Source organism: Marmota marmota, unplaced genomic scaffold (genome assembly GCF_001458135.2).
Source record: "Marmota marmota marmota unplaced genomic scaffold, marMar, whole genome shotgun sequence".
Lineage (NCBI taxonomy): Eukaryota > Metazoa > Chordata > Mammalia > Rodentia > Sciuridae > Marmota > Marmota marmota.
Genome location: NW_025999968.1, coordinates 3,413,148 through 3,436,997, shown reverse-complemented (window position 1 = coordinate 3,436,997; position 23,850 = coordinate 3,413,148). Strand labels below are relative to the sequence as shown.

At 37.8% G+C, this 23,850-nt stretch overlaps 1 protein-coding gene and 1 long non-coding RNA gene across 4 annotated transcripts in view; one reads left to right on the top strand and one right to left on the bottom strand.

The window, feature by feature from the left end:
* The window catches only part of LOC107136298 (limbic system associated membrane protein), a 621,536-nt gene extending 619,074 nt beyond the window's left edge, over positions 1 to 2,462 (bottom strand). For 2 of the 3 annotated variants that reach the window (XM_048803275.1, XM_048803276.1), the window contains exon 1: positions 1,781 to 2,430. In XM_048803275.1, the coding sequence (XP_048659232.1) occupies positions 1,781 to 1,935 (155 nt within the window). In that variant the 5' untranslated portion in view covers positions 1,936 to 2,430. Of the gene's footprint in view, positions 1 to 1,780 lie in introns of all 3 variants that reach the window. The other variant, XM_048803277.1, reaches the window with a different exon arrangement.
* LOC125616890 lies at positions 1,728 to 19,035 on the top strand. Its single transcript, XR_007347664.1, has 3 exons — positions 1,728 to 1,861; positions 11,243 to 11,247; positions 18,492 to 19,035. It is a non-coding gene; the product is annotated as an uncharacterized LOC125616890 (long non-coding RNA).
* The last annotated feature ends 4,815 nt before the right edge of the window (positions 19,036 to 23,850 follow it).

The window sequence follows — 23,850 nt, the reverse complement described above, 5'->3', positions numbered from 1 at the left end:
GATGGTACTTAGAAAGTCCTTACAAAGTTCACCAACACTCAAAAACTTGTACATTTCAGGTATTCACTTTTCTCACATTCAATCTTGTAACATGAAAAAAAAAATTCCTAGATATAGCATAAATTTATGTAGAATTCTTCACTAATAAAGGGTTAATGATGTTAGGGAATATGGATATTAGGAGTTGAGAGGGCATGCTTGTGTGCCTGCAAAAACATTTTCTGCATTATGTCCGTCCAATCTCTTTGCAAACAGATGAATTACTCTATAAATCTTATTGCTCCATGTGGATAAATCATACATGCAGTTTTACCAGGATGGAGAGTTACATGGGAAAATCTGCTTTGGATAGTAGGATCTTTGGGATTCATAATCACCCAACACTCAGAAAGTGAAGAAAGGAGTACTTACACATTAGCATTTTCTTACTTTTTATAATCTGGAACAACACATATATAGACAACACACACACACACACACACACACACACACACACACACCATTTTCTCCTCTAACAAGGCTAGAGATCCCAAAGCAGGACACTCTGTGACAGCCAACCAAATTTATTTCTGAGAAAAGAAAAGAAAACTTTGCTGCTGTAGGCAGCTCTGCCACAGAACTGCTCCCTTATGCCCCAGGGTTTATGCACTATCAGCTCCTTGCACACAGATTAGAGGTTTATTTTCTATCGCACACTGTTTTTTATTGCCACAACCAGCAATATTAGCTAGATAGATAGACTGACACTGGGTCATTTTATTTGGAGGAAATGGGATTTTAAAAGATCTCAAAGGAGAGCATTTTCTTTCTGTTTTCTTCATTTTTCCCCCTTTTTAAAAAATTATTATCTGCTAGAAATTCAAGTAAAGCTGGAAAAGCAAGGGTGGAGGGGGAAGAGATAAGAGGAAAAACAGGAAAAGCTGCTTGGAGCTTTTTAGAAATAGAATAAAGATGAGGTGCCATTTGAGTCTCTCTAGCTCACTGTCCCTTATAGGGGTCAAACTCCCAAGGACTTGGGACGATTCCTTTCCAAATTTCAATCTCAAATTATATTTCAGAGTTTGGCAGAGCTATACAAAGATAAGAGTTTTTAAGTCAATAATCATGTTGATTATGCTAGGTTAATTCTCTCACAACCTTTAGGCTTAACACTTCTATTCTTAAATGCCAGCAGCTGGACATAATGTTATTTTTTCTTCTCCTCATTCTTGTGGTGATTTCTATCCACAGTCCAAAAAAGGCTCAGTAACCAACCAAAGTTCTAAGATTGATTTATTTCCCTAGATGTCAATTAGAAGATCTTTACAGAAAGTCTTCTATCAGAACTACTGCTGGCAGAGTGAAAGCCTGGATGTACAACACACACACACACACACACACTCACACACTCACCAAGGAGAATGCAGTACCATGTACCACTCTTTTAGAGCCATAATTCAACAACTCTTCTTTCTGGATTAAGAAACGTCAACAAAACTCCAGAGGGCAAAGCATGAGCAATTAACAAAAACCGTAATACTGCTGGAATTCCACTAATTCCATAGGTGAAGTTAGGCTTCCTTGATCAGAGAAACAACATCCAAAGAACCAAACATTTCACCAGCACCATTGGCTCTTGACAGGGACCAGAATTCCTTTGAATGTTGTTGGCAGTCGACTACCAGTCAGTGAAAGGGATACACACACACACACACACACACTCCGGAGCCTGCAGCATCGGAACGAACACACACACACACACACACAAGCGCGCGGGAGAAAAGTTGCCCGAAAGCCCTACCTGAGGATGGCCGTGTCCCCCTGCCTCACGGTGATGTTGTCCGTGCCTCGGTTAAAATCCACGCTGCGAACGGGCAGTCCTGTGGGAAGAAGGCAGAGCAATCTCAGTAGGACCAGCGGCAACTGTTTCCGATCAGGCTGAACTCTCCCGACCATCGTGGCCAAGGCGAGGTGCGGGTCCGCGGGGTGCTCGGAGGGTTGTGCGCGCTGCTCGCCGCGGAGAGGGGCTTTACTAACACCCGGCTGTCATCAACCGCCCAGGCAGGTCGGGCTTCTCCAGTTTGTGGCCCCTTCCACTTTGCCACTCTTCACCTCGCTCAGTCTCTTTTCCCTCTAAGTCTTAACAAAGCCCTCATAAAATCCTAGCAGGGGTGAGGGGAAAAGTCCAAGGAACAAAATTTCAACAGAGAGTACAAATGCAAAACCCTCTAGAAAGGATGAGGAGAAGACTGCCAAAGGCAGAGGTGCTTCCCTGGTCTCTCTGTGGTTGGATGCTCCTGTGCCAGCGTCGGAGCTGTGCTCCTTCCCTGTGTAACCCACTTTCCCAGGCCGGCGAGGGAGCCGGCTCCAAGCTGCCAGGGAGTGTAAAGAAACTGCCACGCAGCAGCGGCAGAGGCAGCCCAGAGTCTCTCTCCCCCTCCTCCCTTCCTGTTTCTCCCTCCAGTCCCCGGCTGTCTCTCTATCAGCACCTCCCCCTACCCTGCTGGTTTTCAACAGCCCCTCCACGTCATCCCCTCCTCCCTCCCCTCGGAGTGGCCCCTCGCTTTGCACAACTGCCCCCTTCAGCAGCAGTCAGCCTCAATGAAAGCCCGGTGTGCCTTTAGGTTGTCAGGACAACAGCTCCATCCGAGGAGGCCTGGCTGATTTCCTTAAGAAGAGGGAATGGAGAGCATGGGGACTGTTGAAGACAGAGAAGAAGGAGAAGGACTTAAGCCATAAAAAGAGTCCAGGAAAGGATGAAGGAAGAAGGAGAAAGAGAGGCAGGAAAGAGGCAAACCTTGCTAAATGGAGGGAGTGAAACGGAAGGATAGAAGGCATGGGGGTTGGGGTGCAAGTCCTGAAAGATGGGCTAAGGAATGTAAAACAGTGAAGAAACTTGACAGCAGACTCTCACATTAAAAGCCAAAGTTGATTTCAAAGTAAATATTCCTGGCCAATGGCTTTTCATACTCAAATCTTGTTCATTCTTTTCCTCTCTTCTGTACTTTCTATTATAGGATGAAAAAGGTTTATTTTCTCTTCTTCCTTCATCCCCACCCCCTCTTAGAACCCCTTTATGAAAGATGTATTGGAGACAATGCTGGTATTGAGTGGTGTGGGGTGTGAATGCTTGGCTTGTCTTTTCCAAGTGCCAGCCTCAGCAGCTGATCCCTGATCCCTAAATCAACCTCACTCTCCAGGAAACCCTCACTCAGTCCCACACATGAGTGGTGGTTTTAAAGATTATTGTTCTAATGACACATTGCTATGACCACCACCCAAGCTCCTACTGGTACTTGCTTCTCAAAATGTTCATATACAAGGAAGAGGATTTGTATTTCAAGGCCTGTCATTTATAGGGAGACACTAAGGCTGCATGCAGCAGTCTAGTGCATGCCAGACAGGCTACCATCATTTCTCACTCCTTCTACTCCATGAGCCCAGGAAATGATGAGGTTCATAAGGGACCAACACTGTTAGTCCTTCAAGTGAGAGTCCCATACTAGAGATGTCCCTTAGTACTGATGCTGGCAATGAAAATGGGGTTGGGCCAGCTAGGGACTCTTTTCCTCCTTTTAAATTTTACCTGAACAATTAAAGCATTCACATGATATAAAAACCAAATGGTATAAATTTCTATAGGATTAATTATAGTTGTTGTCCTATAGTTTAAAAATGGCAATAGGAACCTGCATGGGGGTGCACATCTGTGATCCCAGTGGCTCGGAAGGCTGAGACAGAAAGATCCGGAGGTCAAAGCCAGCCTCGGCAATGGTGAGGTGCTATGCAACTCAGTGAGACCCTGAGTTGTATTAATAAAATACAAATAGGGCTGGGGAGGTTGCTCAGTGATCAAGTGCCCCTGAGTTCAGTGCCCAGTACCAAAAAAAAAAAAAAGTATCAAAAAAAAAATGGCAATAGGAAGACAACTATAATTCCCCTATCTGGAGGCAACACATATTTCTAGTTCCATATATACAGAAGAAAGCCAGAAGAAGTGGGCAAAGGATGGGAGATGAGGATGAAGCATAGGGAAGTGAGGCTCCTTCAGGCTTGGAGCTAGGTAACCTGTCCTCAGACCCTCAGAATAATCACACTTGATCTCCTTCAGGCTTCTGTATTCCAGCAAGGCCTTTGCTTGTAAGTCTTCCCTCTGTGATAGCATAGAAGGAGAGAAAATTTGCATAGACAGCTCTAAAGCTTCAACCAAAGTGATTGTGAGTCATTCCGATAACTTGCTGCCACTTCTGCTAATAGGGGAATCTCCAGGTTGGGAGTCCCCATTTTATGTCTCCCTGTTCTGGATCATTTCTAGCCATAAATATTCCATACATATAGAAGAAGTAAATACATAAATACAAACATATACAAACACACACAAAGGTATTTTCCTTACCCCTCTTATTTACACAAATGGTTAGCTGAGGACATTTGCAAATAAATACAAAGAAATAAATGCAAAGAAACATGTTTGGAAATCCCCACAAGCCCCAAGAAAGCACTAACTGTGCTGATACCTCCCTTTCCCCCAGACTGATCAGATTTCTCTACAGCATTTTATCAGTTAAAAGATATATGAACTCTTATATACTGTGTGAAAAAAAGGAAGGCATTTTGATTTTATAAAAGATTTTGAAGGATTGGAATCCAAATTGTCACAAATCCAAGATTTATCAAGTCAATTAATTTTGTTGTGCTGAGCATTCATTTCCTATAAATCAAGGTGTCCTCTTTCAGGGTTTATAAGCAATCCACAGTTAAGAAACCAGTGATATTTCACCACTACTTTGTAACTCAGCTGTTGAAAACTTGGAGCCCAATTTGTGACAGAAAAAAAATGGTTAGATCCAATGGTTAGTTGAATCACAAACCCCATAATCCTGTGCTTCTCAATATCAATGCTAAACTGAGCTTCAGTTGTCAACAGGAGGTGCAAAGGTTTTATATAACTCTCTGTCAAGTTTGAAGAGAAAAGAGTACCCACTCTTTCCCCACCATTAGTTGACTTGACCATCCTTGATAATCTTCTTTGGAGCTCTGAGAAATGAGGGACGAGCCAAGCAAAGGTTTAAAAGTAGCATGTGTTCTTCATCTGGGTGGTGTTCCACCAATGTCAGAACAAAGAAAAGAAAGATGCAAGGGACTGGGGGCTACTAGGATCATGGGTATCCCACTGATGGGATTATCCTTGGTAGGATCCTAGATGCTCTAGGGAAGGATTAGACAAATTGATATTATGAGTACTTCCTCTTATCAGTGACTGGATTTTGTGTAAAGAAAGGAAGAGGTTTTTTCACGGCAAAGTATAGTGGGGTGGTAGGATATTATTGGTGGAAGATATTTATACATGATTGTTAACTAATAGAAATCTAAAGTCACTGGTAGAACTTGAATGGTGGTGCTAGGAGGAAACAGACTAATATATAGAGCACAAAATAATTCACAACAAAGTAGTGGGAATTTGGAATTTTTGGTATATCAACCAAATCTGGAGTTTGTCTCCATAATTATTTGAAAAAAAAAAGTATATCTTAGGCTAATCAAGAATATAATCAGAATTGTAATGGAAATGCTTAACCAAAGAATATACAATTATAACTACATATTTGTGTAGAAAAAACATCAAAAACAGCAATTAAAGATTTTTAAAATATCTTCATTAAATAAAGTCCAGTTCCTGGCAACTTTTGTTAAACTAAATTGACTTACTGTAAGTACTTAATATAAAACACAGTTTTTAAAAGGACTTTATTTTAGAAATTCTTTAATTTAGACTGTTCAGTAATTCAGTCTAATTCAATAAGACTGACTTCCTGAACAATTAAAAATCATGAGTTTATGCCAGGCGTGGTAGTGCACGCCTATAATCCCATTGGCTTGGGAGGCTGAGGCAGGAGGATTACAAGTTTAAAGCCAGCCTCAGCAACTTAGCAAGTCCCTAAGCAACTCAGTGAGACCCTGTCTGTAAATAAAAGACAAAAAGGGCTGGGGATGTGGCTTGGTTGTTAAGCACCCCTGGGTTCAATCCCCATTACAAAAACAAAACAAAAGTCATGAGGTTTACTATATAAGATAATAATGTAATATTTGGTATTTACAGCCAAACAGTACTTCAAATACAATTGTTTAACCCAACACTTGGCCCAGAGGGTGAATGCTATAATGGATGAACATAAGACTGGAAACATGGTGGAATGCCCAACCCCACTCACCACGTGGTTCACTTCACCACTTAGAGTAAATAAATCTATTTATGGGTGTGCACAGTCTACTTCTGTGAAAAGTATGGTCTCTCAGAGAACTTCTCTTTTTTACTCCCCTTATGTTATCCTTTTTTTTTCTTTCTCTCTTCTTTAAGAACTCCCACCTTCTAATAAATACAATACTCTATCAAATTGGATAACGTATCTCATCCTTTTGGTCATTGCCCCCAAACTATCCCAATATTAATTTCTCGGTGGAAAGTAAACAAATAGACAAGTTCATGAAATTTCTATAGGCTATTTTTTCTGTAATCTGCTATATGCATTCTTCCAAGAGGGTTGGCAAAAATGAACATACTTTTGGGTTATTTGTGAGGCAAGTATGGCTGTTAGCCATGTGAAACAGCCATCATCACCCAAGTAAGATGATCTTAACTACTACTTTAAAATAACATACTGCTTTCTAAAAGAGGCTTTGGAAGATGCTGGCACTCTCCAGGGACAAATGTTGCAGGAAAAACAAAGACTGGCTAGCTTCTGAGTACCGTAAGTAAGATGCATAAAAGGTTTATTCTTCTATTTAGCTCTGTAAGATGATAAGCATACATGAAATCTAGGTGCAGCCTGAAATGTACAATTAATTTAGCTACATTGCTTGCATTTTATGCTAAACATGTCTATAACATTATTAATATACCACTCTACATTTCTACAGTTGTAGGGTCTTAATCATAATAATGCCATGCCTGTACTTTACTTTCATAAGTGGAATTAGCATTTTTTCATATGAACTAGAAAGCCAGAATTGTTAATACTTCTCCTTACTATCTCTACTATGACATTCACAATGATTTCATCATAATTTAGCAATGCTCAAGTATTTCAGTTAATGCTCATAAGCGTGGCACTATCTCATGTGAGTTTCTTTTGGAATGTGCCTCTTTTGAATACAACGACTTCATTCACATGTGTCTCACTGCCTAACAAAATCAGTCAGCTTTATGTCAGTTAAATAATGGCCAAATTCTTACTATAGACCCTCCAGTGATGTCAAACACTCCATCCAAACTCTGTCCAATTAAAATCACTCTTTTGTTTTCTTTTAGTGTGAGCCTTTGTGGTTCATTATGATTATATCACTTCTCTGCTTCTGAGTGTCTTTTGCTCGCTTGTTTTGTTTTTGTAGGCATCAATGCTTGGATCAGTCCCAATTTCCACAAGGTTTTTGACATTCTCAGGCTCCTATTTGCATCCTCACTTCTTGCTTCTGCTTCTCATTACCCATAAACATACATGTTATTTACATTTACTGCTGCATTTGCACACCAGTAAACTTATTCTCACATGCCTAACTTGTTCAAAGAAATATCTTTACCAGCCCTTGGGTCCATTTCTCATTTATGTTTTCCACTCTGCCATCCTGTACACAGAGTTGGCAATGGTGGTGTAATGCTGCATCTGCATTGCTGCTACTCTTCATGATCTACCTTTCACCTATGGGAAGAACAGTTCAACATCTAGAAAGATGGCAAGAGCAGCATCTTCAGGATCGCAAGCTCTTAGTCCAGGAGGGCAATCAGGTGATTCTGCTCTCTATTTGTGGATGTTGTCTTGACTCAATTTTTTATCATTAAAACATAGGGCAAGGAGCAATGAGGAATAGTCAAGACAGGTGTTCAGTTCCATCATCTGATATGATTAGTAGATTTATTACTCATTCATTCATGCAGTATGCCTTCATTAATATGACAGTGAATAAGGATAGACCAAGACTTTGCTCTCATTATTTTATGTCCTCTCATTATTTTATGTCTTTAATACAGATACTAAACAAATAAATATATATCCAAATATTTGTAGAGAGTAAATACTATGGAAAAAAATTGTATGATAGACCGTACATAACCTTAAGATGTGGTGAGGGGAACATAAAGAGGCCAAGCAAAATCTCTTTGAAGAGCTAATAGTAAACTGAACTCTAAAACATGAGGAGGCAGTCATAGAAATATTAGCAAGAAGATCTTTCAAAGTAAAAGATATGGCATATTCAAAGGTCCTGAAGTAGGAAGGCATATACACAAGGAAACTGCCTGTTATTGTTCTAGACAATAAACCTGGAACACGGTTTGTGTCTAGGTTGAAGTAGATAGTTGTCAAGTGTAGATGAAACTGGAAACTGGGGATTGGTCATAATGCAGAGTTTCCAATGTAAGGAATTTAGATTTTCTTCTAGTAACTCAAATGGCCAGTAAAATGATTTAGCCAGGGTTTGACCTGATCTGATTTACATTTTAGAAAGACTGCTACCATATGGAGAATGGAATGCAGAAGAATAATAGTGGAAGCAAGGACACAAATAGAAGGAAATCTTGGTCATCCAGTGGCAAGTGGGTTAGACTGTGGGGTAAAAATGAAGATAAAGGGAAGATCAAGTTGGCTTGACTGTCTTGTAACAGGGAGACTCTTCCCAACAGGTTATGTGATCAGTGTTTTCTAGATGCCAGCTTTTCTTCTCATTGTAGTAGTTCAACTGTGGCATACCCTTGTAGAAAGCCATCACTCAGCAAATAAGAACTGACAGAATGCCAAGTAGACTGTCATTTATATTAGCTAGTAACAACAACAACAACAACAACAAAAGAAAACGGTTCCATTGTTGCTGTTGTTCAACTATAAATATTGCTCAACCTTAGTATGATTATTATGTTAATTGAATATTACTGTAATGAAAGTATTTTGTTAAAGATTAAAAAAACGCACAACAAGATAAGCAGATGCTATTTAGCAGCTAAACTTTACAAAATATTTTATACATATCTATATTTATCTTTCAGGCAGTAGCTATCCTGCTAAATCTAAATGGAATGCCTAGTTAAATATCTTGAGGCTATAAGTCATGTAAATAACACTAATATGTTTTCTCTAGAGTTTACTGACAATATTGAGCTTCAGGGAAAGTCTAGTGGTAGGTCATTATATTATTCAAAGTGTCCCAGAAGTCTGCTTGCTTCGAAGTATCTTCCTTTATATGTGTCCTGTCATTTACATCTTTAGCCCTTTTTGCTTTTAATACAGAAAAGCAGAGTACTTCCTGGGTGGGAGGAGCATTGCCTGCATGAGAGAAAGGAATTTATCAGACCTGCCTCACCAGCCATATTGCTGTGTATGAGAATATTCATTCAAATAATCAGTATTTTTTGAGACCTGCTATATAACAGGTACTTTGCTAAGTTCTGAGGAAACACTGAGGTGCAAAACTGACACCATGTCCTTGTGCCATTGTAATGAGGGAGGAACTTTAATAGTTCTTTTAGAGAGGGACTGAACATCATCGTTGTACAATTATGATGTAGCCTTTTAAATGAGCTCTCCAACATAGAGCAGGACCAAAATGAGCCAACACATATGCCAATCCTCTCTTTGGTGCTGTTCAGTGCTGCAAAATAATAAAAATCAGAGGCCTCCTCCTCCTCAGGAGTCCAGGAATTTGCAACCAAGCAGAGCATTAAGGGGAACACTCAGGAAGCAGAGAATTAGGTGGATTGGTGAGTAACTAAGGACTATAAAGAGGCACAGTCAAAACACAACAGGAGGTCAGAATAAGTAATCCAGAAGTGTTCTTGGAAAAAATGTATTTCAGGTCACTCTTGGAAGATATGTAAGACTAGAATGGAGGATGGTAACATCTTTTGCAAAGGATGGCCACAAGTACCAGCCTGAAGTGAAGAACAAAACAGCCAGATTTCTCTAATTGGGGGCGGGAGGTGGCTAATGAAGAATCCTGAATGCCTGAATAAAGAATCACATTTCATCTCACAGTTAGAAGGTGATTTTAAGTTTTGAAAGAGTGAAGTGAGATACTGATGTTTTAGGGAGATTATTTTGGCAAAGGGAAATTAGCAAGTAGAAAAATGTAAAGTAGACAAACTAGTTAGATGCCTAATAAACTTGTTGATGAAATAATAAGAAAGAGACAAATGTATTGATTATATAGATTTTTGCTTCCTAAAACAATGAAGGAATGAAGCCCTTCACTCAGGAACTTTCCATTAATGGGGAGGATAAGTTGTAGGAGCTTAAAGTTAAAAATGGAAAATGACTCTTTTAATGTTGGGGTCATTGAGGGGCTTGACAGACATGTTGATGAGTTTGGCCTTTATTCTGTATGCAGTAAGGAACCATTAAAAACTTTGAGAAAGGGAGTAACATAATCAGATTCTGTGTTTTAAAAAGATAACTAACTGGCAGTGAAATGGGAGATAGCCTGAAACAAGTCAAAGTCAGGCAAGACCAGTTATAAAGTTTCTGAAACAGTCAGAAAAGAGATGATAAAAGCAATGACAATGGAAACAAAAGAGAGGTGAAAACTTTCAGGGAAATTTCACCAAAAAAAAAAACTGATGTCTATGTCTCTCTGTCTCTGTCCCCCTGTTTCTTTCCCCCACCCCCCACCTCCTAGAAGTCCAGACTGATAAAAATGGGAAAGTTGATTTTAAAAGTTAGCTTCAGAGGGAATTTGCAAATTCTACTTTTAGAATTCTGGGTTGGTTCCTAAATTGGTACCCAAATAGCTTGCACTTCCAGATGGACATATTCAGGAAGTTGTCATAGGAATATGACATTCTTCACAGAAGGGCTGTCTCTGAGTTCTGTAATAAACTAAGCCCAGAAAACTACATTCCTTCCCTCATAATTTTCCTGGTCCTTCTTATCTTTTCTCTTAGCCTCTCTCGTGTTTGTGTGACTTTAATATGTTTATAGAGCATGTAAGCAAATTAACTATTTGCCAATTATGAATTTCATTTTGATTTTTAAAAAACAAATGTCCACATAGCAATTAACTGATTCTATGTTCCAAGAAGAAATATAATCTGAACTTGTCTCCCTCTGCTGGTTGCACATTGAGGTATCATAGTGCTTATTTAACCAGAATAATAGAAAAAAGAGAAATATCCAATACTAATTTGTTTTGTACAATTATAGGGCTTTGCAGTTCACAATGCACAGTGACACACATAATTTCATATGTTATCTTTACTTCAACTCTGTGAGATAAACAGTGCAAGTATTATCACCACACTTGTCAGAAAATTACTTCGAGACTCCAAGCCAGTAAGCTCTCATATGAAATTAGAGGGAAATCAGGAAGCATATGTAATTAGAAAAATTGCGCAATGTTAAAGCTGGAAAGGATCCAGAAATCGTCTTGCTTATTTCCCCTATTTTATAGCTGAGACATGGAAACATAGAGTTTATGCAGTTATTTAGGAACACTGAGATTAGTAGTTTGAGAGCCCAAATCTCCAAACAATGTTCTTTCCTATAGTTGCATGCCTCCTGCCTAACAACGCCAGGATACTAATCCTTTAGAGCATAACTGAAGCATTTACAAAGGTAGGCTGAGTTGCAGGATGGAAATTCCTATTCTCCAAGGCTAGGTCTGCATCGCATCAGAACTAACCATAGCTATTTAAAACTTATAAGTGAATGAGAAACCCAAGGAAGAACAAACACAAAGTAAAAGGAAAGTACGTCACTGCACCACGGTCTCTGTTTGAGTAGACCAGTGGTCTGCCAGCCCTGGGCTCTATAACTTCAGGAAAGCTTGAGATGACATTTAAGGATGCCTTAGTATCTTGGGATGTGTTATCCTTCCCCAGCCTACAGCCCTGTAGTTCCCATAGACTGTCTCCTGCAATTTTCTGGCTATTCATCCAACATCCAACTCTCCAAAGTTATTCTCATTCTCATTGGATGCTCCTCTTATCTCTTGGCAAGAAATAAATGCTAATTAAAATAACTTATACTTCTGTATGAGTAACTCATAAGCTCTAATCTCTGTGGCAATATGAATTTTATGTAGTTTCCCAAACTCAGTACATTTTTAAAAGGTAAAATATAGAGAAAATATATTTTTGAATGGGAGAATCCTCTAGTAAAACTTCTTTCTTGCTTGCATGAGATAAAAGACTTTTGGATCAACAACTGAAATGGTACTCTAGCGATCCAAAATTAAAGAATCTATCTGGTCTTAATCTATTAGATCATAATATCTACTCACACAAGAGAGAGCTTAGGATAAGCCATCAAACTTAACATAGCGTGCCTGTTAAAAAATAACTTTATAGTTATGAGGCGTAGGTCAGGAGAAGATAAATAAATTAGTAATAGTGAAATTTTATATACTATGTATATACGAATATAAATTAACAGACAATAGAGATATTTCATAAATATTAATACTTCACAATGTGTCTGGTAAATATTCCCAATATATACACTATCAATTGGTCAGTTACAATTCTCACACCTTTTTTTTCTTTTCAGTAGAAAAATTAGAGTCTTCGTTCTTGTATGGTGTTCTCTTTTCCTATTTCAAGAAAGCTTGACAGAGTATTGATCTTATGATACAATCAGACTGATAAAAGGCTTTAGAAGCCATTTGTGATGTTTGGAAGCAATGGGAATAAACTGAGACGGGGAATACTTGCTGTTTTAAGAGAATTAGGCTGTAGGGAGAGCTTTGATCTAGGAAATACCTAGCTTGGATATAAAGACTAGATAGTTTGGGGAAGAAGGAGAATAGGAAAAGGATAACAGGCTAGCAAATATGGATTGTGACACCACTAAGAAAATAAGAGGGAACATGAACTGAGCCAACATGCAAGGAAAGAGGGTGATGTAAGCCAGTAAAGGGGAACTTGTAGCATGATTAATTATTTCTTGAGCTAGAACATTTTTACTTATCAGCTAATATGAGTCAGTTCAATCCTGGCACCTGTTTTAATGTTTTATTTTCCTTTTGACCAAATGATACCTTGCTACTAAGGAACAGTACTCCTTGACAATTCGTGACTTGTTTCTACTCCTAAGTGGTAGTTTCAGTATTTTTGGTTAATTATTAGAAATAGTGATTTGTTATTTAATTTAACAAGAACTGATTGAACAACTGCTGTGTAACTGGTACTTTGAAAGATCTATGGTAACTATTCACTGTGGTCTCTATGATAAAATTTCTCTGTCATAAGAAATGTTTTTTACCTCGTTAGAAAAAGAAGATTAACACAGATATTAGTGAATTGTTTGATTGTGGTATAAAATTGTCTTAAATTTTGAGAAATTTCCCTTAAATCTAAGAAATTCAAACAGAGATCACTTCGACCTTCTTGATGGTGGTTAGGGTTTTTGGCACTGAAGAAGCACAGGTTGCAGACCCCTGCATCCAGAGTGACCAGCCTAGAGAGAGAGGAAGATAAGTATTTGGGCAATGACTATACAGAACAGCATCAGCTATGCAAATATCCATGTGATATTGTGTTTCCCTAAAGGAGGCCATCCAACATAGACCAAAGGGATGTTTTCTAAAAGAGATGGCAATTGATCTGTGTCTTAATAGAGAAATAATCTGTGAAGGTGGCACTGAGACAGGGGCTCCTTAAGGATTTAATTGTTGACGGTTGCAAAAGAGCATGGACGAAAATCCAAGAGGCCCAGCAACAGAGGTAAATCCCTAGAATTAGGAGCTTATACACTTGAGCAGGCCAATGGGGAAAGGAAGAAAAGTCCTTAACCAGAAAAGAGGATCCCTGCTAGGGAGTACTAGGACACTCATTTAGATGAGGAGAATGGAGATGAACTACGGGCCAAACAAATAAGATGTTGAAAATCTAAATTTAATGCATTAGGAAACAAGAAGTGTTTATTTTCTTGGGCAAGTTTTTGAAAGTGGAATTTGGAATAGCAGCTCCATAAAGTAGAGGGCCCAAGTAGGACACTGTCTCAGTAATTGAAGCAGGAGAGCTACTGACCTGACAGTGAGGGTAGAAAAGGATCAATGTAAAATTGAGATTATTAAAGAAGATTCAAAGTATTGTTGACTAACTGGGTATACGAAATGAGTTCTCTTTCTCATTTCTGGTAAATGAGCTCCTAATGATAGAGATGGAGGGAGTTGAGAAAGTAGAGTGCAGTACAATAGGTATGGAGATGAGGAGAGCCATGTGTGGAGCAAATCTTGCATACTCATCAGGCCTGCCCTTCAGATGGGAGTGTGCCTGTTAGTGGGTGGGGTCAGGTTAGTCAATCAGCATTAATTTCCCTGCTGTGAATAATTTAGGAAAAAAATTTTAAAATGAAAAATAATCCATATACTCCTTTCAATGTTGATGCATATCTTTGTTAAAATGAATAAATAAAATATTATTCTCTAATATCTATATTCTAAAAAATGTGATACACACTTCACAATATACTTAAAATATGAATAAAATCTGGGCTTACATCAACCTTATTTACTGAAGTTTGATTATCATTGACTTTTGTTTCATATAACTCTAGATTTTATTTTTTAGGTCTCACTAGATCTCATCCTCAAACTCTTAGACCATCCAAAATATTCCAGGCTACGCTCACTGAATTTGATTGTTCTTCATCATCCTCTGCCCTTGAAAGTCTTATATCTTTCTTTATTCTAGTCTGTTTCAAACTGGGTCCAAAACATTCAATTTCAAGATGCATTTTGAATATCAAAGTTATGAAATAGTTTTATAAAGATAAATAAATAATAAGCTTTATGTTGGGAAGGTGAAATTTAAGTTTAAATATTAAACAAGAAATTTTAAAAAAACATAGATATAAATATGGAACTGGGTTTTAAAAGTATATCATGGTGAAAGGCAGGTTTGGAAGTCATCAGGGTAAAAGTAAGAGTTAAAATGCAGGTATGTGTATGTTTGAGAGATTAAGAGAAGAAAAAGAGAGCAAAACCTAAGAACAGAACCTTAAGTAAGGTGTGCCATCTAGGAGAAAAAAAAAAAAAACAAGGAAAAAGCAAGAAAAGTTTTTCTTGGAGAGCAGCAGGGCCAGAGTGTATCTCCTTTCATATATGGAGCAGAAAGTGCTTTCACATTCATTTGTCTTCAATTGACACCTTATAGCACTCCAGAGAGTTCTTTGGAAGAAAGATGTTATAACTGTCAGGTATTAAGATAATAAACATGAAAACAATAATAGATACTCAAGACCTTTAAATAGAAGGAGAATACCACCTGTATTCACGACTAAGTAGTTTGGATCAATACCAAAGGATGAGGGGCAGCCAGAGTAGGAGAGCCTAAAGAATCCCAATGTGTGCAACAAGGTGACAAACACCCTGAGGAAAAGAGTGGTCAACTCTTCCAGTGTACCATTCTCCCTTATCCAAAGTTCCTGGGACCTCCCCTAATTCAACAGATGTTTGCTACATATAGTGGGACTTCCAGCTTCCCAAGGAAATCTACTAGATCTCAAACCTTCACTTCACCATCATCATTATTAGTATTACCAAATGGCAGGTCATGGACACTTATGGTGGGAGTAGTTTAAATATGTGTTTAATTTTTTTCTAGTAAACAACTGAAATGGAATCTAGTCTTTAAAATGCCATTTTACAATGCAGTGGTAACTTTATTCTGCAAATACTGTTTCAGATTCTAATATTAACCATTAGAATCCTATAATAATAAGCATTTTATAAGTTTATATATATATGTATGTATGTATATATATATATATATATATATATATATATATATATATATATACACACACATATACAGACATACATACACCTCTGGTTGCTAACACCAATTTATAATTAAAAAAAACTTTTAAATCCTATATGAAAAGAGAATATCACACATCTCCCCACATAAAGATATTTTCTCTATGCCCAACACAAACATACCAGCAACTAGAGAGTTGGTGACTTATTAGTTATTTGTCCAGTGACTCATTGTTAATTTAACTCAAGCCTACCTATATAAACTGGAAGAGTTTAATTTCCATGCCTGCTTCTTAGTGTGCTCATATTGCTTCTGTATGGGGCAAATGAGGTACTAGTGAATAAAAAACAGAAACCTTGGGTTCCAAGCCTTGGAGAGATGTTTGCAGAAGGAAGCATCTGTCTGGGTCATCTTTGGTATTATACATAGTTTTTGAGTTTGAGTTTTCATATTTGACAAATGAAAATCCTACAAATATCTAGATATGAGCAGATTTGATACAACTCCACTCTATTTCCAGCCATTCAATTCTTTGTCACCTGGAATTTGGTGTTGTGTACTGCCCTGATTCTTTATCATCCCTACTTGCCTAGGCAGATGAGATAGAGTATTATAATGTAGTATATATCATTGTCCTCATGCTAAGCAGTGCCTTTTCATATCTAAAATTTAGGAGGATAAGTATCCTTTATTTTTATAGGAAAATGTCAAATTGATAGCTAAGCTTTCTGTTTTACCAAGCAGCAAAAAAAAAAAAAAAAAAAAAAAAATTACAGGAAAGGCATATTTAATATGCAATTACTTTTTCTCTTGATGAGAGTTTAAAATGTTTTACTTTATATGAAATAAAACATAGGAGAGTTTAGATCTCTTCCCCCAAACTGTTCTTGTATCCCTATACTGTGAGTTTTAGATCAAACAAGTTTAATTGTATTTCTCAATGTTTTCATTGCACAAGGCCCTCTCCATTAAGAATCCAACTCTTTCATTTTACAATGGGGATAACTGAGACTCTAAGATTATACAGGTTTTGCTCAAGGTCACACAATAGATCACAGTAGAGCCAGAAAATGAGAAATCATTTCTTCTTTCTCTTGGTTCAGATCTCTGATTGAAATATGCTGACAGCCAGGCAAAGGGGATTATATATGACTGTCTGCACACATGTAAGTGCTTGTCTTTTTGCTTAGTCTATTTCCTTGGGTGGGGTGGGTAGAATTTTCCTACTTCTCTCCCTCCCCTACTTCCAGCCTTCAACTTTATGCAGCAAATTCCTCCTCCTTAATTATAACTCATCCCAAATACCATCTCTACCTCAGGCAATGCCCCTTGTTTTACCCTCTGAGATAGCACTTGAGTCATTTTGGTAGCATAGCTGTCAAACACATCAGAGTTCTTTGCAAGTAAGACAGCCTATTTCACTGTAGTGGATTCTGAACTATTATCACCACTTTATTAAGAGATAGTATTACCTATTATTATTATTACTTTATAAACTCCATAAGAATTAGAACCATGGCCTATTTGCCTTTGAATGTATGGGTCCTAGTACAGCACTTCATGATGCTGACTATCCCATGACAGTTTGTAGAAATAGTTCAACTTAATCAAGAAAACTTGTGAAAAACCCTATTCTCACTTTGGGCATCACTTGGGGCTTTAATTTCTATGGAATGTTTAGAAAATATAAAACATAATTCTGTTGGAAAATTTTAGTGTTATTTCAGAGTGGGTTAAATATTTGTATTTCAGAAGCAATGGTGGCACCTACATTTCCCATTAGGTCTTATTCTGAAACTCCTCGTGACCAGTTGAAATCTTCTACCTTCTCTCCCTTCGAAGATGATAATTTGAATTCATTCATAGCTATTTTTTCAAAGTCATCAGAGATAACCTGGAATTTCAGGACTCATTTTAAGCAGGTGATGCTGCAGCTAATGACCTGTCTACTAACTGATGGTTTGTTAACAGGGAATTTCTGAATTCTCACATCTCTTCCTATGTGACTAAAAAATATACTATTGAGAGAAAGCTACAATTTTAGAATGTGAGAATGACACCTTTAAGGACAAGACAAAGTAGGGACAGCCATGTAGTTCATCTGTTTCTCCTAAGACAGTTAATGGAGAATCATCTAAGCCTCATGTTCGGACCTCTCCAGATGAAAATGTGATAGATTTTGATGAGTGGGGAGATTAGGGGATCATTCACAGGGCATGTGCCTGTTTCAGGGTGCATGTCTTTTCTCTCTGTTTCCACTTTGTTTTCTCCCACCTTTCCTATAATTCTAACTCATATCTAGTTTCCATTTGCAAAACTCCCTTTCTCTGTACCCCTCTACGTTTTAACTATTTATTTTTTTCCCTTTCCCTCGTGACTATAACCCCATGTCACACAGTGGTCCATTGAGAAAAAAGAGTTGGATGTTTTAAAATTATCTAATATATGTACTTAAATAGATACTGAAAAAATTTTCCAAGTTTTTGTTGTTCCTAATTTCCGAATTGGTTTTGAGCATTATACTATTGTGGGGAAGGCACACACACAAATTGCTTTGGGCTTATGTGTGACCTTAGATTGAATTTCAAATTTTTGTTTTGTAAGTTATTGGTTCCTGGAAATTCAAGGATCTCTACTTTGCATTTTGATATATTTAAGTGAGACAAAGAAGAGAATATTAAACAGGAATAGTAAATGTGGGAACATAAGGTAATGCTCGTAGTCCTTCATTAAAACTGGCACAGGCTTTGAAGACTTGAGACTTTAGTGAGAAGGGGGAGATTTGGAGAGGTTCTAAAGCAAAGCCCCCAAAATGATTAAAGCAGTTAGAAAAATTAGCAGATGCTCATCAGTTTGGAGCCAAGCAGATATTGTTAATGGATCAAATTAGAATCTGCCCAGAGGCTTTAGGAAAACAGTTGCATAAAGTTAATGATTTTAACCCATGACTGTTGGCCACAGCTTCACTTTTCCTTAACACTACCTTAACCACCCCATGCTTCTCAAGCCCATCCAGCCCCCTTCTTGAAGTCAAGGCTGGCCTTGACTTCTACGCCCATATCAGCAGAGGCAGCTGTGATCACTAGTCTTGCGGCCATTCCTTCTCGATTCAGGCTTGGTGGTCAGTCACATGCTGGCCCTCTAGTGGGATCCTCTCCCCGTCTTGCCATGTCCTGCTAGCCCTGACCTTGACAGCCAACCAATCCTGAAATCCAGAATATCCAGCAAAACCCAAGTAACCAGCAAGAAAATAGATGTGCTGAGTATCCTGCAAGACTCTACATACACTAGAACATGTAATTAGTAATAGAGGAACATTACCAGGATAATGTACAGATTATTCATATATTATAGATATATAAAATTTCTGGGTTCCAGACACTTACTCAGATGCTAGGAATATAAGGTGTGATCAGACATATTCCTACTCTCATAATTTAGTTGAACAAGAAATATATTCAAGCCAACCAATCAACACATTGGATGTATATATTATCTTAATTTTGGTAATGAGTTCTGGGCATGTGTACATGTTGAAAGTTACATAACTGTGTACTTCAAACATGAAGAGTTCATTGTATGTCATTTATACTTTAGTCAAGCTGTATTTTTTTTTTGTGTGTGTGTGTGTGTGTAAATAGCAGTATTCTGGTACTTCGGAGGACACTATTTTTTTTAAAAAAAAGAAATTTGACATATTGGGAAAGACATTTTCAAGAACAGCAAAAGCATGAATGTGGAACCGATTAAATGTTTTTGAAATTTTGGCACCAGGGATTGAACTCAGGGGCACCCAGCCACTGAGCCAAATCCCAGCCCTATTTTGTATTTTATTTAGAGGCAGGGTCACACTGAGTTGTTTAGTGCCTCACTTTTGCTGAGGCTGGCTTTGAACTCACAATCCTCCTGCCTCAGCCTCTCCAGCCACTGGGATTATAGGGTACACCATCTTGCCCAGCTGTTTTTAAAGTTTTTGAGTAGGACAAATAATTTTGCACAAGTTTATGGTAGACGGGATCCAAATCAAAATATTAAGGATTAAAAAGAGGAAGTAATGGGAAGGAAATTATGCATTGTTTCATTTAATTGGTACCCCAAGCAGTTTAAGATGTCTAGAGTAGGGCTGTCAGTAGGAAAGGTAGACTAGAGAGATAGGCAGGAGCCAAATCAGAGAGCTTTTTCTGAATCTCACTAGCAACCAAATAGGAACAGGTTAGGGAACAAATCTGTAAGGTCATATGGGCCATGTTTCCTTTGAAGCTGTATTGAGACCTAGCGTGTGTACATGCACACACACACACACACACACAAACACACACACTTTGTCTTTCCTAATCAGTAAGGTACAGGATCACTTTTCTTATCCTAAGGGTATGGCTTAGTTCTGTCTCTAAGAAGAATTTGAAATAATGAAAAATAAAATTAAAATACTTCTGTCTTTTCTCTCCCAAACTTTAAGCCTAGTTTCTTCTGTAGCTCTACATGCACAGACACACACACACACACATACACACACACACTCACACTAACAAGAAGATTTGGGAAAGGCAATAGAAGACCAAATAAATAAGCAAAAGGTGGGGAACAGGCAAAAGCAAAAACAAAACATAAAATTATGAGAGAAGAGAATAGGAGTAAGTCCTTCAACAGCTTGGAAAAGAAGGGCTAAAACTAAAGCCACTACTTTCTGTTACTCATACTTTGCCTCTTCAGATATTAACTACAAAATAGCTGACTTTCCAAGATTTTCAGGCATAAAAAGTGAGATTTCAGCCAAATGTCCAATTTATAATCCTTAGTGAGGAACATCTGATCTGAAAACCAACAAATGTGAGTGTTATGGAAACTTGAAACATTTATTAATAGACTTTTAAAAAATTCAGAATATTAAAGATTTCTTTTGAGATTAAATAACAATAGTTTAACATCAAGTTTCTGGGGCTTGTTACTGAATCAACCATATACAGATGGGAGCTGTCAGAAGACTACTGGATGAATGTGTTTTCCACCCAAGGCTGCCTTCTCCATTTCCTCTCTCAACTGCAGCCCATGGGGTGCTGAATGTACAGAATACTTGGAGACCTAGAACTTAGAAACTGAAATTTCAGTCATGAAAAAAAGATGAAAATATTTGGGATTTCCCAAAAGCTTTAAAAATAGTACTCCTGTTCTGAAGTTCAGGAATGAGTTGTGTGAGCTTTCTGTAAAGTCATTGCTGAGGAGCATTTTCCAAAAAACCTAAGGTAGAGATTGATGACTTCATTGGAAAGCCTGGCAGATCCTGTCCCCAGAAACCCTCTCTTTCCTTTTAGTTGCAAGAGATCGAATGAATCTGCTCAGAATTTGTCCAGCTGCCTCTTGTCAAATGACGGAAACTGAATTCAGTATTTCTCTGTGGAATTAATGGACAAAAAGTGAAAGAATAAAGAAAGTAGCCTATAGGGACAAGGCTGAGGTTACATCCCTAAAGAGGCCATACTGGGTCTTTTGAAGTGTTTAACCCATTGGGTTGCAAACTTGATCAGCTATAAAAGGTATCAATGACTATGAAGAGTTCAATTCAAGTGATTTTTATGGAGAACTTTCATGGCTCCTTTTCCTACTCTGCTCATATAAATGTTCTGAGGACAGTGTTCATTTGGGGGACACTGCTCCTGAATGAATACCTCTTTCCTTTATGGTGATCAATGTTTGATTTTCTAGATGTTTGATTTTGAATAAGTTTGTCAACAATAAGCTACTTTTTCCATCTGAATCATTCTTTAGCCTCAGTTTTAATTTCCTCCTCAAGAGAATTCAAATTTGGCTTAGGAGTGTTTGAATTTCAGAAGTAAAAATAATACTGTTAGACCACCAGATGCTATCTGGTTCCCTAGTTTTTAAACTATGATTTTCCAAAATTTTAATTTTTTTTTTAAAGTAGACAATTCAAGATCCCATTGTGAAGTGGTAGCAAAGGGCAGGCCCAGGAAGCTGTCCACCAAAGAAACAGAATGTTAGGCTGATTTTATATACTGAGGTTCCATTTTCAATTTCATTTAATAAAAATATCTTTTTATTAGTGGGTGACATATTCCACTTTGAGAGATTCAATAACTTGTTTCAGGTCACTTAGTCACAGAGCCGAGATTAGGACCAGGTCTCCAGTGTCTTCATCAACCAAGCATCTTTTCTGCCTTTCTACACCTACACTTCTACTATCTCTTTCTATTCTGTTGGCATCTGTTTATCCTCTCTTTAAAAAGTTCCCATTTTCCTTTCTTGTATCAGCAACTTTAAAGCTGTGTCTAGAACAGTATTGTTTTTGTTTCTCTCCCTCTTTTTTTTTCTTTAATATCCTTTTCTCATCAATTCTGAGAGTAGTAGTCTACTGCCAAAAGACAGGAGGGGTCAGGATTATTGTTATTAATGTTATCACTTTCTACACCGACAATATTTATTTAGAGACATGCAGCTTTCATAACACATTAATTATATGGGCATAAACTCATATATCCTTATGAAGTTCACAGAGGGGTTATGAGATCTAAGGCCCTAAATTAAGAAATTACTTGTCTAAAGCTACACAGCCATTCGAAAGCACAAACAGGTCTATAGTCCTGTTTCCCAAGATCCACTCTTTCCACTTGACTACTCCAATTGAGAAAATTCAGAGTTGTGGGGAGGTCGGTCATATTCCCACCTACCCAAGAATTTAGTCTATCTGTTTACCCTTGACATTTCAAATGACTTCATTCCTTATTAAATCAGTCATACATACATTTAAAAATTACTAATTCACTTTTCCAACCTCAACACCAACCTGCTAGAACAAGACCGAAGGGCCATAAGTTCCTTTGTGAACATTCCTTAGGAATCCATATGATTGATTACCCCTCCATTATCAATGGCAATGTCTCCGTGTTCTTTATGTTCTTTACATTTTTATAAATTTATAGGACAACTGATCCTGTTTTGACCTCTAATGAGTCCTACACCTTTTCTACCACTGAATTTTTATTTGCACAGTCACTCTGCTCATGCCAATGTATCTACTTTGGAGAACAACCCTACCAAATATATATATATATATATATATATAAATAATATACTACCAAAGACTTGACCTGATCATTGCCTCTTTGTGTTCACTGTAAATCCCTGAGTATTTGAGCTAATAAGGATAGATAATTGTAAGGAGGGCTGGTAGGAGCCAAATATAAAGTAGACTCTCTCCATGGAAATGACAGTAGTGGGGGGTACATTTTTCAAGACTGGCATATGCATCAATCACTCTAAAGAATGAAAGGTAGATATGGATATGTAGATATAAATATCTGTGAGTATATATTTTTTCCAGGATGGAGGGGGGAAATTTGCCCCCCAACTAGCATAAATTTCATCAAAATCTGAAGATTTGCAAAGAGCCTCATGCATTTCTTGTGTCTTCCAGCTAAGATGAAGAACATAAATGATAGTGATAGTAATAACTTCAGTGGGCAGGTTGAGAGATGAAAAGAATCAATTTGAATACATGTTGAAGGGTAGGAAACCTTGTGTTATCAGTAGTTTCCTATTGAAAACTGGTTTCCTTTAGCATCCATGGCAAAAGCCATTTCTGGATCAGTCATGGCAATATGATACAATCGCATTCCTCTATTGCTAGATTAGGTCACTATTCACTAATGCTCTGTGTCCCTCAGCTTCTTTGAGCTGCCATCTCATACCTGATGCCACTTATGGTGAGCTTTTATATATCTAGTTTGGAAAACCAGTAGAAGGCAGAAGGTAGTTTTCTTTCTCTACTATAAAAAGAGTTTTTGGGTCACGGGTGGTTGCCTTCTCACTGAGCTTTTAAAAGAAGAGAGAAAATGCCTTCAGTTTGCTGGGAGCAAAAATATGTTCTTTTTCATCTGAAACCATTACTTGCATCTCACTAAATATTACTGAGCATCCCACAAGTAGCTTATCATCATATCTATTTGCAACAGCAAACTGAATCTATTAGAAAAACCTCTTCAGACCAGTGGAGCCTAGCAGCCCAGGAAGCTTTGGGGAATAAAATATCTGACAGCAGGTGGCCTGGGCAGGCCAGCTGTGTGGCTGTACATAGGAACTGCCACTTAACAAGTTAGGGCAGCCTGTTC